We start from the raw sequence: 15041 nt of genomic DNA, 5'->3' as shown, positions 1-15041 counted from the left end.
TCTCATCTATCTCTTCTTCTCTTCTCATCTCTCCTCCTCTTGTTGCTTCTTTCTTCTTTTCTCATCTCCATCCTTCTTCTCTCCTCTTGTCTGTTCTCATCTCTTTTCTTCTCAGCTCCTCTCTTCTTTTCTTTTCTCTTCTCATCTATTCTCTTCTCGTCTCTCCTCCTCTTGCCTCTTTTCTCTTCTCATTTCTTCTTGTCTCATCTCTTTTTGTCTTGTCTATTCTCTTCTCATCTTTTCTTTCTTTTCTCTTCTCGTCTCATCTCCTTTCTTCCTATCTCTTCTCATCTCTTCTTGTCTCACCTATTCTCTTTCCTCTTCTTGTCTCTTCTTGTCCCATCTCTTCTCTGTTCTCCTCTTTACTTTTTTTTCTGTTTTTTCTTTACTTTTCTTTTTTCTTTTCTCTCCTCTTTCTAATTCCCTTCACATCTCTTCACTTCCCTCATTTTCTCTTCTTTTATTTTCTTTGCTTTTCATTTATTTTTTTACTCCTCCACTTTTCTTTTCTCTTCACTTATCTTCCTTTCTTCATTCTTTTGTTTTCTAATCTCCTTACTTATTTTTCTCTTCTTTTTCTTTTTTCATTTTCTGTTTTTTCTTACTTTTATTTTTTCCTTTTCTTTACTCTGCTCCTTTGTTCTTTTTCTGCTTCTCTCAATTCTCTTCTTTTCATTCCTTTCTCTTATCTCTTCACTTCTTTTCTTTTTTATGAACGCTCCTCTTCTCTTCTGATCATTTACATTCTCTCCCTTTTTATTTTCTTCTCTCTTTTATCTCTTTTCCTTTTATTTCCCCTTCTATCGAGTTCATTCATCTTTTCTTCTTTTCCATTTTCTCTATGTTTTTGTCTTACAACCATTAAGATCGTTTTTTTGGTACTCATATTATCTTTTCTTGTTTTCTCATCTGTTCTTTTCTTCCCATCTCCCCGTCTCTCCTCTTTCCTCTCTGCCCTTTTCTCTGGACTCTCTGGAATGAGATTTCTATTGATTAACCTGCGTCTGTGTCTCTTCATTACCCCTCCACATGCACATACATCAAACACTAAATAAGTAATACAGTTCGAGAAAAATGGAACAGAAAGAAACGGAGACAGGTGGGAAATTATAAAAGCCAGGAGCCATAATATTTAGGCACATAACAAATAGTGGATATGGTTTCTTAAATGAATGTGGTGTCGGTTTTCAGTTACCTGCTAAAAAAAAGATTATTCATTTTGAGTGCAAATATGCACACACTAATAGGAAGCTGTGTACGCATGTGTGTGTGTGTGTGTGTTTCATTTACAGAATTGACAAACCGAAAGCACTTTCTCTGATCTTACACACTGCTGATATCAGCCATCCAGCCAAAAACTGGGACCTCCATCACCGCTGGACCAGCTCACTGCTGGAGGAGTTCTTCAGACAGGTCTGTGTGTGTGTGGGGGGTGTTACTCCTTTTTACTGTTTTACTCTTGGCCCATTCTATAATTGCGGGTGCATTTCAAGTGTTGGTTCTGTTCGTCAGTGTCAACTCTGTTATCATTAAACTGGGCAAGCCATTCACAGAATTGATGACAAAAGGGTCGACACTTCCCACCATTTTGCGCCTTAACTCCACATGCTAACCTCACACTAGCTACCACACGGCATGTATAAAAACAGAATTTTATAGATTTTAATCATTCTCATCTCATTCTCTCTAGCCACTTTATCCTGTTCTACAGGGTCGCAGGCAAGCTGGAGCCTATCCCAGCTGACTACGGGCGAAAGGCAGGGTACACCCTGGACAAGTCGCCAGGTCATCACAGGGCTGACACGTAGACACAGACAACCATTCACACTCACAGTCAATTTAGAGTCACCAGTTAACCTAACCTGCATGTCTTTGGACTGTGGGGGAAACCGGAGCACACCCACGTGGACACGGGGAGAACATGCAAACTCCGCACAGAAAGGCCCTCGCCGGCCACGGGGCTCGAACCCGGACCTTCTTGCTGTGAGGCGACAGCGCTAACCACTACACCACCGTGCCGCCCTAGATTTTAATCATATTATAGTTTTTAAAAAATGAGCGAGAGATTCACTCCAATATCACAATAACGGATTTAACGAACACTTAATCTACTGTTGGTGTAAACTCCTCAACATTTTGTTCAAATGAATGAGAGAAGAAACATAACATACCTCACTGCCTTTCTAAAGTTTCCCGCTAAAGGAAGTGACATCACTCAGTGCAGGTGGCATGCGTATTATTAAAAGTCTTTGTGGATTTTATGTGGTTTCATAACAGAGTTAACAGAATTGACAAGAACACTGGGACGGGTAAAAAATATATTTTTTAATTACTGAAATTTCACATAATACAGAAAATAGACTTTCTAATCTGTGCAACTGATTTTGTAACAGTTAATAGAATCAGCCCCAAAAACAGATTGTTAGACTGAATCACTTCCTGTTTATTCGAGTTGAATGGATGAATCAGGAGTCGAAGACGGCCAGTAATGTGGGGGGAGGGGTGGGAGTCATTCAGGCCAAGTTTACATTAGACCGTATCCGTCTCGTTTTCTTCGCGGATGCACTGTCCGTTTACATTAAAACGCCTGGAAACGCCGGGAAACGGGATTCCGCCAGGGTCCACGGATTCAATCCAGATCGTGTCTGGTCCGGTGCTGTGTAAACATTGAGATACGCGGATACGCTGTGCTGAGCTCTAGCTGGCGTCGTCATTGGACAACGTCACTGTGACATCCACCTTCCTGATTCGCTGGCGCTGGTCATGTGACGCGACTGCTGAAAAACGGCGCGGACTTCCGCCTTGTATCACCTTTCATTAAAGAGTATAAAAGTATGAAAATACTGCAAATACTGATGCAAATACTGCCCATTGTGTAGTTATGATTGTCTTTAGGCTTGCCATCCTTCCACTTGCAAGTGGTAAGTGACTTGTGCACAGCGGCTCAGTCCCGAATCACTGCTCGTGCACTACACTCGTGTGCTCTGTGAGCTGCGCAGGGCCGGAGTGCGCACCCTCCAGAGGGCACTCGCTGTTCAGGGCGGAGTGATTTGGAGCGCAGCCGCTGAGGAGGAAGCGATGAGCTGCACTGACACGTTTCAACTTACGTGCCGAATTAGTCATGTGATTAGCATATCTGTGTATTGGCGTTGCTGTGTGCACACGAATCGTGTATTGGCGTTGCTGTGTGCACGCTAATCGTTTTTAAAAACGTTAATCTGATGATCCGCTGATACGGTCTAATGTAAACCCCACCTTAGTTAATGTTTTATGGATAAATTGGGTCGAAAATGTACATCAAGCATTGCTATTGGTGGAAGTTTGTCATAATTTGCATTATTGTTCAAAACTGATTCAGTAAAGATTTCTTTTGTGGAAAACAACAGAAGGTTTATCTCAGAGATACGAAATGTACCCCGAATTCTAGAATGATCCATATAGATTTACTTTAACTTCTTTTACCTCTTTGTTTTTCCCTCATTGTATCTCACCAAAACTCCTGCCAATTATCTGCAAATTACCTGCCAAAATGACATGCTAATTCCCACCAACCCTTTCATTCAACAGCTACAACTGCGGAGCGTAAAAAGAGCTAACACATGCTTCACTGAGACACATAAAACCAGCCAGCTGCATTCTTTTTTGAGCTGCTGCATCACAGGGCAATGTAACACACATACCCCTTTTCCACCAAATCAGTTCCAGGGCTGGTTTGGGGCCAGCGCTGGTGCTGGTTCACAACTCGTTCAACTTGCGAGCCAACTGAGAACCAGTTTGCTTTTCCATAGCTCGGGGTGCTAAGGGGAGCCACGTCATTACGTTGCTGTATACGTCAGTTACGTCGCTGCGTTTGCATAAACCTTGGCGCGAATATCGAAGCAACAACAACACGGAGAAGAAGAAGCAGCAACAACAACAATAATAATGGATGACTTCACGTTTGTACAGCTGCTGCTTCTCGTCGCTTAAAAATGGCGACCTTTCGCGGTCCTGCTATTGTTGTTGGTCTTAACAACTCCGCCCCCCCGCTGACGTAAGCGGTTCTTTCTTCTGGCCCAGCAAAGAGTTGGTGCTAGCCTGGAACCGGTTTTTCTGGCCCCAGAGCCAGTTTTTTGTCAGTGGAAACAGAAAACCCCGTTCCAAACTAAGCACTGGCCCCGAACCAGCCCTGGAACTGATTTGGTGGAAAAGGGGCAACAGTCAGAGGAAAGTGCTATCTACCCTCTTCCACATACCTGAGCTCACAGACTCCTGTAACTGACAAGAGTCGATGTGATTCACATGGAACATAGTAATAGCACAAACAATTTCCCTGTCTTGACTCCGAAATTTGTGATCTTCCAATGACGGGACACCAATGACACTTTTCTGTTGCACCATGTGAGTGCTAACTATTAGCATTTCTAGCTTGTTTTTGTCTCTTTGTAATAATTAATTCTTGCTGTTTTAGTCGTTTTTCTATCCAGTACTTCTACATAATTGCCCCATTTACTTGCCATGGGGATGCTAATAAGCTGGACAAGAACATGTAGATGTATTTAAAAGTAGGATATTAATTTGCTGCTAATCAGTGCTTATGACAGTGAAGAGTTATTTTGCAATTCCTTTTGAAAAACATGACTTCGTAAAGAGAAAGAGGTCTTGAATATGGTCTTGAATTTTCAAAAAGCATCTTTGTTATTTTAGTATAGACTTTGGTGGGGTTTACATTAGACCGTATCAGCGGATCATCAGATTAACGTTTTTAAAACGATTAGTGTGCACACAGCAACGCCAATACACGATTCGCGTGCACATAGCAACGCCAATACACGGATACGCTCGGCTCCGCAGGCATCCTGCGCTCCAAATCACTCCGCCCTGAACAGCGAGTGCCCTCTGGAGGGTGCGCACTCCGGCCCTGCGCAGCTCACACAGCGCGCGAGTGAAGCGCACGAGCAGTGATTCGGGACTGAGCCGCTGTGTGTGTGATCCCAGCGCACATCACTTACCACTTGCAAGTGGAAGAATGGCAAGCCTAAAGACAATCATAACTACACAATGGGCAATATTTGCATCAGTATTTGCAGTATTTTCATACTTTTATACTCTTTAATGAAAGGTGATACAAGGCGGAAGTCCGCGCCGTTTTTCAGCAGTCGCGTCACATGACCAACGCCAGCGAATCAGGAAGGTGGATGTCACAGTGACGTTGTCCAATGACGACGCCAGCTAGAGCTCAGCACAGCGTATCCGCGTATTCTCAATGTTTACACAGCACCGGACCAGACACAATTTGGATTGAATACATGGACCCTGGCGGATTCCCGTTTCCCGGCGTTTCCAGGCGGTTTAATGTAAACGGACAGTGCATCCGCGAAGAAAACGAGACAGATATGGTCTAATGTAAACTTGGCCTTTGAAAAGTTGAGGTATTTTGTTTAATAGTGTGATGTGCATGAAATATTCCCTTAAAGGGTATATTCTGGACCAATTTTGTGTTTTTTTATATGAAAGTATGTCCCTTTACACACTCCTCCAGAAGGGTAATTTTGCACAAGGCCATCTGTCTACAGCAGAAAAAAATAAAATAACAAAACGCGTCTGGAAAAATCCCAAGGGAGTCTGGAGCCAGATTCGTGACGTCACCTGCGGAAGCGCCAGCAGGCTGCGCGAGCTTTGCACGGTTTCAGTGCACAGCCTGTGTAGACCAAGCGCTCCCATTTCTCTCTCATTGTCCGGTCTTTTGGGAAACGATGAGTACTAATCCCATCAAGATTGGTGTTGCTACACCCTCCTACGATACATCTGTTAACCATTTTAATAATTACGCGATAACGTTGAAGAAATTTGCAGAAAACCACCAGGTCGTTTTCTCATAAACAAACCAGCGCTGACGTAGGATTCAGAAGGAGGCGTCCCGCAGATGACGTCACGAAAATCAATGTTTGCCAGGAAATCCAAATGCCAAGTTTTTTCAGAGGCGGACCAATTCGCCTCAAATGGCTTGATTTCAACTGAATTTTTCTGGTATTGCGCAAGGGTAAAAAATTGGCAGAATGTTACAGATATTTGACCAAAGTTTATTATAAAATAGGAGAATTACATTGATCTTGCTCCTGAATTTACCCGTGATATGCACTTTAAAGTGCTAGTCTTATGAAAATGACATCATTTCTGGAAATTATACCTTATAAAACTAGACATGTTAAATAGTTTAGTGTCTAAATTGTATTTTAATACGAGACCGGGAACATGTTCTATTTAGCCGGTAAAATCTGGCCCTCTGACAAATGCTTTCCCTGTAAATTATTGTTAATTCAAAGGAAGTGACATCATACGCGCAATGCTTGAAAGTTCAAGGCATTTCTGGCTTCATCTGCTTTGCAAAATGTAGTACATTTTTAATTTTTTTTATTACAAAACAAAATTAAAACCAAAGCATGTCTCCTAAGAGATGTGTCGTTCAACACTGTTTAAGTGTAGCCGATAAAAACAGCGGAATTTCGATCCATTATAGCCCAAAGTCGGTAGGACACTTACGGAATGAATGGGTTCGATTTGTACGGACAAAGAGAGACAATTTCAAGCTGACAGGACGATTTGGTGTCTGCTCCATACATTTTGAAAAAGATTAATTTGTGAGTCAAATTCACATAGAAGGATTTGAGTGACGTCTAGTACGCGGAGCAGTTCCTCCTATCCGGAAACAGAAGTCATAAGCTCCATCCCAAAGAGCTCATCACCACACAGGAAGTGTCCAGCTTGTGTTTAGCCTGTTGCTTGAATTTATTAGTTGTCTTTAGTCAGATCAAAAACGTTTGAAGGTATGTGGCCAAATATAATCCTTAGATAGATGACAGACAATTACTGATCTAAAAGCAAACCAAAACATGCTTACTCTGAGTCACTTCTTCATCCTTGTTATTGTAAAGTTGTATAGAGAGCTTTAAAAAAGAAGGCAGTGGTGCATACACTACCGTTCAAAAGTTTGGGGTCACTTTGAAATGTCCTTATTTTTGAAAGAAAAGCACTGTTCTTTTCAATGAAGATCACTTTAAACTAATCAGAAATCCACTCTATACATTGCTAATGTGGTAAATGACTATTCTAGCTGCAAATGTCTGGTTTTTGGTGCAATATCTCCATAGGTGTATAGAGGCCCATTTCCAGCAACTCTCACTCCAGTGTTCTAATGGTACAATGTGTTTGCTCATTGCCTCAGAAGGCTAATGGATGATTAGAAAACCCTTGTGCGATCATGTTAGCACAGCTGAAAACAGTTGAGCTCTTTAGAGAAGCTATAAAACTGACCTTCCTTTGAGCAGATTGAGTTTCTGGAGCATCACATTTGTGGGGTCGATTAAATGCTCAAAATGGCCAGAAAAATGTCTTGACTATATTTTCTATTCATTTTACAACTTATGGTAGTAAATAAAAGTGTGACTTTTCATGGAAAAACACAAAATTGTCTGGGTGACCCCAAACTTTTGAACAGTAGTGTATGATGTCACAAATGCAGCTACACTGACCAATAAATTGCTGCGATCTAATGGCGGACAAGCTTTTAGGAACAGAATTCAGATGAAAAAAAAAACTTTTTTGAACCAATTTTTTATTTATCGGTAAACTTTACAACCCATTTGAGCATATCACGCACAGAAAACCTGGGATTTTATGTTGTTGTTTTCATAAGACTAGCACTTTAAACATAGTGGAGTGTAGAAAAGAGAGTGGGTTTTTTAAAAGTGTTTTTTTTCTTCTGTGCTCTGAAATTTGCTTAGTATTTGTGTGCAATTAGATATTTATGTTTACTTATTTGGAACAGGGTTTGAATCATTTATCCAAAGTGTCAAGTTATGAGGACTGAGCTGTTAAAAAAAAGTTTCCAGTAATTATATGAAGCAAAACCAGTGCTGAGTCACTAAACCTCGAGTCCGAGTCCAGTCTTGAGTCCCCAGTGTTCAAGTCCAAGTCATTAAAGAAAATTCCGAGTCAAGTCTGAGAACAAGACTCCAATCGCACCATTTGACGGTGGCTGTTGCTACCTTTATATGAAAGCGTCTCTGCTACTGTGTTGGACTAACGTTACTGCTTGACTGCCCCATTTTGGGCCCTGTCCACATGGCAACGGATTCAGGTGAATCTGATAAAATTGTTTATCGTTTCGGCCTGGCGTCCACATGGCACCGGCGTTTTGGGTGCCCCAAAATGAAATCTTTTGAGAACGGGTTCCAGAGTGAAAAAATCTGGCAATGGCGCCGTTGCGAAGTCGTCTGGATGAGTTTATGATGACGTCACAACCACATGACAATCCCGCCAGCAAAAATAGGGGAAAAAAAGGAGCGATCTCACCTCTTCAGATGTTGGTTTAAGTCCGACAATACATTCCTCAAAAAGGGTGTAGAAGAACAAAGTAATCCATCAACGTGTAGCATTCAATTTATTCCGGACCATTAAAGAATTCTGGAGGATCTCAGAATGTTGGCGTACCGGCTTCCATCTACCCCCGTTCATTCCTCTCTCTCCCCATCTACCCCCGTTCATTCCTCTTTCCGCGTCTCCATTCAAAAAACGAGCACGTGATTTAAAGGGACTATAGCCATAGGACAGGGAGTGAGAAGGTGTGCACGTGTGACAGTGACAGGGAAGAACCTAGGCTCATGCTTGCCCTGAATTTCTCTTAAAGTGAAGGCAGAAGAACGTTCAGCGCCTGGCCAGGCTTTCTATGTATTAATTTACATAGACGTTTTAATATGAAATATAAATAAGTGTCTTAGACAATAGATACTATTTTACGCTACTGACTAATAATCAAAACTTTATGTGGCTGATGCTACAGAAGAAGGGGTTTATGCGCATGCGTCTACTTCTATTGTTCTGGTGTCTCCGATGGGACCGTCTTACAGCGCACGTAGAGGTGAGGCATGTGTATTGCATCGTTTTCAGCAAGCATTGCGTTGCCATATGAACCTGATATTTTACTGATCTGTTGCCCATGTGGACGCGATATTTAAAAAAAAAAAATCTCGTTGCCGTTGTCGTGTGGATGTAGCCTTAGTTAATAGGCTACAGATAAAAAGCTTGTGCATCACTCAGCAAGCACCACCCACTATCAACAGGGCAAATAACATGAGAGAGGGTTAACACTAGTTAGTTCATTGGTCAGCAAGCAAGCCCTGCTATCAATAGGGCAATGAACATAACGTGTCACTTCCTTCTCTGGGTGGAGTCTTGCCAAATGACGATTGAAGTTCGAGGTTGTCCCCGTCGTCTCCTCGATAGTTCTTCTACATATGGAACACATAGCAGTGCATTTTTTCCTACTGCATGAGAAGTCTGTACAGTATAAGCAAAGCGGACAATCCTAGGGGCGTCTCTCCAGGCATTTTAGCACCATTAACATTAGTTTGTTCCTGAACATGACACATGAACAGGTGAATGTGGATTCTCTTGCACGAAATTAGTACAAAAATTAATGTAGATATAAATATCTTATGCCAAATTATTATGGCATGCTGTAAAAAATAAAGAAAAAATCTGAGTCCTCGTCTCCAATTTACGAGTCCAAATGCAGTTAATGCACGAGTCCGGGTTCAAATCCGAGTCATCAGTGCTCAAGTCCAAGTCAAATCACAAGTCCTTAAAATTAGGGCACGAGTCGGACTCGAGTACTACAAACCTGGCCACAACAGTTGTCAGTAAAACCAAAAAAGCCATAAGTAAACAGAAGTGCTAAGACTCAGGGAAACTAGTAAACAAAGCAGTCAGTCAGACTAGAACTAATATAAAAACTTCTTGGAATTGTAATGAACTGGATTTGCGATGCTATGCAAATGAATTTCCACTAAATCTTCTCTTCGTGTATTATAAACACTACGTGGTGTGCTATCTACATGAACAGGCAGCATTTTTGGCAAGACTCATATAAAGCTTATTCTGCCAGTCAAAAGCTTTCAAACATCTGGCATTTTAGCGTTTTGGGTTTTTTTTCCCAAATATTTTTAAATCCACCCAAGGAACTGGTTTTAAATAACTGAATTGTTGTTATGTTAATTTATTGGAACAATCTAGAACCAATCTATTCTTAGTCATCCTAATTATTCACTTTATAATCACACACAATATTTATGCTCTGTATGTACAGTAGCTTTTGTCTAACGGCTTTATCTTCCAAATGTCTTGTCTGTCTTTAAAAAAAGCACACATTAGCACACATCTCGTGTCCCAGTAGGATCTGTGAGCAAGTAGTTAATACGTTTCACACAGATTAGCTTATTTCATTGCTGTTCTGAATCATTGTGTTTGGTTTGGTTTGTAGCAGCGATTCAATTGTAATAAAACACTGCAAGAAACTCCAGGCGATGGTACAAACTGTAAATAGCAGTAGCTCTTGTGGTTTTCTCTCAGCACTCGAAGAAACAAGTGCTATCAATGTTAGGATGTTAGGAGGAGGAGGAGGTGTGTCATGGAGACTAGACACCATGTAGAGACAGTCAGAGACCAGCTGAGATGAAATTGTACAGACAGGAGGTAATGATAACTGAAAGAAAAAAAAAAGCCAGTTTACGGTTTTGTCTTAAATTGTTAGCTGTGGTGTAGTGGTTAGCACTGTTACCTCCCAGAGAGAAGGTTCCAGGTTTGAACCTCATGGCTGATGGGAGCCTTTCTGTATGGAGTTTGCATTTTCATTCTGTGTGGGTTTCCTCTGCTTACTATATTGAATTTGTTTAGTATCTTGTGCAATTGAGAAGGTCCGGGTTCGAGCCCCGTGGCCAACGAGGGCCTTTCTGTGTGGAGTTTGCATGTTCTCCCTGTGGGTTTCCTCCGGGTGCTCCGGTTTCCCCCACAGTCCAAAGCAGGGCTTTGAACCAGAATTTTTTCCTATTGGTTCGTCCCGAACAGAAATGGAATTTTAACGTTTCCGGTTTTGGGTTCCACCATTAAATAGACGTTCCCGAACCGGTTAGAACAAAAAAATTTCGTTCCCGGAACAGTTAATTACGTTCCCTGTCAGCTGTTGAACAAATGGCTATAAAATTATGTCTCTGTCTCATCCAGCTTAAGCCAAATGTAGGCTAATTCTATTACAACCTTCATTAAATAAGACAAGAAATAATTCAAAACAATTATTATTTCAAATGTTGGTGATTTGGATTCTCAGTATGTCTTCCCATCTACACAAACAGAAAAAGTGCCAAAAATGAAAGAGAATTCGTTTAGTGTGTTACCAAAGGCTAGTCAGGCCCTATAGAGGGCTACTGCATGACATCACCGCGCCGCGAGATTTTGTTAGGCGCCATATTGGAAGACCAAGTACACATCTATGCAAGTACATACATTCATAAAACGAACTACACCTGAAATGTAGCCAGGGCCGGTTCTGCCCTAATCTGGACCCGGGTGCAACATCGCGCAACCCCCCCCAAAAAAAAAACAAAAACACCAGTCTAAACCAGGACAACCATCACATAACTATAACTATAAACATTTTATATCAACTATTTTAACTAAATGGGCTATAATAAATAAGCCTGCAGGCAGCCACGGCGGGCTGCCTCAGAAAAGTAACCATTCAATGACAACTGAAGGCCTGCAGCCACGGCGGGCTGCCTCAGAAAAGTAACCATTTGTCCTACCTTAAAACTCATTTTGCATTTTCTGCCTCCTTTTTTGTATTTTCAACCCTCCGTTTATTTTCTTTCCTTTTCTGAAAACCCGATTTGTGTCCAGACATTTTGTTCTGCTACCAACGAACTAACTCGTCAGGTCTCGTCTCTCGAGCCCGCGATGATTCCCGTGGGAAGGGCAACAATTGATACATTTTTACAAACAGCCAATAGGGAGGTTGCATCGTTCAGGCTCTTCTTTGCTCAGAGACACTCAGTAATGGAGACGTGATAGTAGTCCACCTTCCCGCTCTCTCCATTCAGTCAGCGAACGTCACACAGGAAGTGAACCCCAGCGGGTCATAGAAACTTGCGCAGGAGAAGAATGGCTTTTTTATTTGTAGGCTACGGAAACTTTGAGGAACGAAATAAAAACCGGTATTAACCGGTTACCATTATTTTTAATAAGCGTTTCTGTTCTGGAACATAAAAAATAATAAAGTTTCTGGTTTCATTTCTGTTCCATGTGAAATAGTTCCCGGTTTTCGTTCCTTGAACCGGTTCAAAGCCCTGGTCCAAAGACATGCAGGTTAGGTTAACTGGTGACTCTAAATTGACCGTAGGTGTGAATGTGAGTGTGAATGGTTGTCTGTGTCTATGTGTCAGCCCTGTGATGACCTGGCGACTTGTCCAGGGTGTACCCCGCCTTTCGCCCGTAGTCAGCTGGGATAGGCTCCAGCTTGCTTGCGACCCTGTAGGACAGGATAAAGCGGCTAGAGATAATGAGATGAGATCTTGTGCAATTGCAGCCTAATTTTGGTCAGATTGATGCTCATGTTAGTAATTTAACATATCTGAGGTAAATGTTGATATTTCTGACAGAAGTGTTTTGTTTTCACTGTCACTATGTCCTCACATTTTCCACATTTAAACCAGTAACTGGCTTGAAGACAAGTGGCGAAATCTTTAGCTTCTAACTTTCGCTAACTTACAAACCCCAATTCCAAAAAAAATTGGGACACTGTGTAAAACATAAATACAAACAGAATACAATAATTTGCAAATCACTGAATCCCTTTATATCTTTGAAAATAGTACAAAGACAACATATCAAATGTTGAAACTGAGAAATTTTAATTGTTTTTTGAAAAAAATATATGCTCATTTTGAATTTGATGTCAGCAACACGTTTCTGAAAAGTTTGGACAGGGTCATATCTACCATTGTGTTGCATCACCTCTTCTTTTAACAACACTCTGTAAACATTTGGGAACTGCTGCAATTGCTGTAGTTTTGAAAGAGCAATGTTGTTCCATTCTTGCCTGATATACAGTTTCAGTTGCTCAACAGTTCGGGTCTCCTTTGTCATATTTTGTGCTTCATAATGCACCAAATGATTTAAATGGGAGACAGTTCTGGACTGCAGGCAGGCCAGTTGAGCACCTGGACTCTTTTACTATGGAGTTATGCAGTTTTAATATACGCAGAAAGCGGTTTGGCATTGTCTTGCTGAAAGAAAGAAGGCTTTCCCTGAAAAAAAAATTGTCTGGATGGCAGCAATAAGGTTCTGTGTTCAAAACTCATGGCTAACAGAGGCCTTTATGTGTGGAGTTTGCATGCTCTCTCCGTGTCTGCATGGGTTTCCCCCAGACATGTGGTTAGGCTAACTGGCTACTCTAAATTGCCCATAGGTGTTAATGATTAGATGGGAACTGCCTTATGTCCTCGATGTCCACCCTGGGCAGCCTTTGTGAGCTTGCTAACAAATCTGCACTAAACAGTCAACTATGGCAGACATGCAAGAAGAAGTGTGTCTATTAAATTCATTATATTTATATTCTAATTAATCCATTAACAGTTAAGACATGTTGTGAGGTATTCAAGCAGATATTCTCTTGAAACAACTAAAGTCGTAATAACCAGATTCACACCACATTTTTTTTAATATTATAGCAGTAGCTCTGAAATCACCATGTCCTGACCAGGATTCAGTAGTTACTGATGGCAAATGCTTGCACATCTGCGATGACCTGGTGACTTGTCCACAGTGTACCCCGCCTCTCGCCATAGTTGGCTGGGATAGGCTCCAGCTTGCCTGCGACCCTGTTGAACAGGATAAGCGGCTACAGATAACAGATAGATGGATGGATGATGGCAAATGCTTGCACATCTGCGATGACCTGGCAACTTGTCCAGGGTGTACCCCACCTCTCGCCCATAGTCAGAGAGGATAGGCTCCACCTTTCCTGCGACCCTGTACAGGATAAGTGGCTACAGATAATGGATGGGTGGGAATGCTTGCACATTAGGTCTCATTTTGCTGAAAGACTTATGAATAATGCTGCTTTTTCTCTGTAGTAGGATGGCTGGGTGATTAAGGTGTTGGACTTAAGTGCTATTAGATGAAAGCCCTTGTGGGTTCAATCCCCATTCCTGTTAAGTGCTTTAGCTGAATTCTGTCATGTATGTAGAGCTCTGAAAATAGCTGGAAAATTCCTCATCAAACCTTTAGCAATTACATGGAAATCATCAAACAAGTGACAACCAGTTCTCAGAAAACTTGTGCCCCTGGAAAGCATTATCTCTGGAATCACAGTGACCCTGTTCAGTATTGATTAATAGTATACACAGTAAAACTCATTCTGCAGAAAAAAGTCTTATAGGCAGTGCAATAGTATACCAGGATGACCGAGTGGTTAAGGTGTTGGACTTAAGATCCAATGGACAAATGTCCTCGTGGGTTCAAGCCCCACTCCTGGTAACAGTGTAAGTATAAATTTCAGTTGCTCAAGGGTTTGGGATCTCCTTGATTGTGCTTCATAACACACCAAGCATTTTAAATGGGAGGCAGGCCAGTTTAGCACCTATACTCTTTTACTAGAGAGTCATGCAGCTGTAATACATTCAGAATGTGGTTTGGCATTGTCTTGCTGAAAGAAGGAAGGCCTTCCCTGGAAAAAAATTTGTCTGGATGGCAACATATTGCTCTGAAACATGTACATATCATTCAGCATTAATGATGCCTTCCCAGATGTACAAGCTACCCATGTCATGTACACTAATGCACTCTCATACCATCACTGATGCTGGCTTTTGAACTGTGCACTGATAACAAGTCGGATGGTCCCTCTCCTCTTTAGCCTGGGGGACGTGGTGTCCATGATTTCCAAAAAGAATTTCTACTTTTGATTCATCAGACCTCGGGACAATTTTCCACTTCGCCTCAGTCCATCATAAAAGAGCTCAGGCCCAGAGAAGGTGGCGGTGTTTCTGGATATTGTTTATATCTGGTTTTAACTTGCGTTTGTGGATACAGTAATGAACTGTTTTCTCAGATGATGGTTTTCTGAAGTGTTCCTGAGCCCATACAGTCATTTCCACTACAGACACATGTCTGCTTTTAATGCAGTGTCTCCTGAGGTCCTGAAGATCACAGGCATCCAGTGTCAGTTT

General features: G+C 41.6%; 1 protein-coding gene and 1 non-coding gene across 4 annotated transcripts in view; both read left to right on the top strand.

Moving 5' to 3' along the window:
* The window catches only part of pde1cb (phosphodiesterase 1C, calmodulin-dependent b), a 185299-nt gene that overhangs the window by 142533 nt on the left and 27725 nt on the right, over window positions 1-15041 (top strand). For all 3 annotated transcript variants that reach the window (XR_009651346.1, XM_060906390.1, XM_060906389.1), the window contains one exon: window positions 1293-1413. Coding sequence is in view for 2 of the 3 variants with exons in the window: in XM_060906390.1 (XP_060762373.1) it covers window positions 1293-1413 (121 nt within the window). In the remaining variant the exon portion in view is untranslated. The remainder of the gene's footprint in view (window positions 1-1292; window positions 1414-15041) is intronic.
* On the top strand, window positions 14267-14349 carry trnal-uaa (transfer RNA leucine (anticodon UAA)). Its single transcript has one exon. It is a non-coding gene; the product is annotated as a tRNA-Leu (tRNA).

The sequence above is a fragment of the Neoarius graeffei genome, chromosome 23, assembly GCF_027579695.1.
Source record: "Neoarius graeffei isolate fNeoGra1 chromosome 23, fNeoGra1.pri, whole genome shotgun sequence".
Lineage (NCBI taxonomy): Eukaryota > Metazoa > Chordata > Actinopteri > Siluriformes > Ariidae > Neoarius > Neoarius graeffei.
The sequence above is the reverse complement of the archived record's forward strand: the minus strand, read 5'-3'. Positions and strand labels throughout refer to the sequence as shown.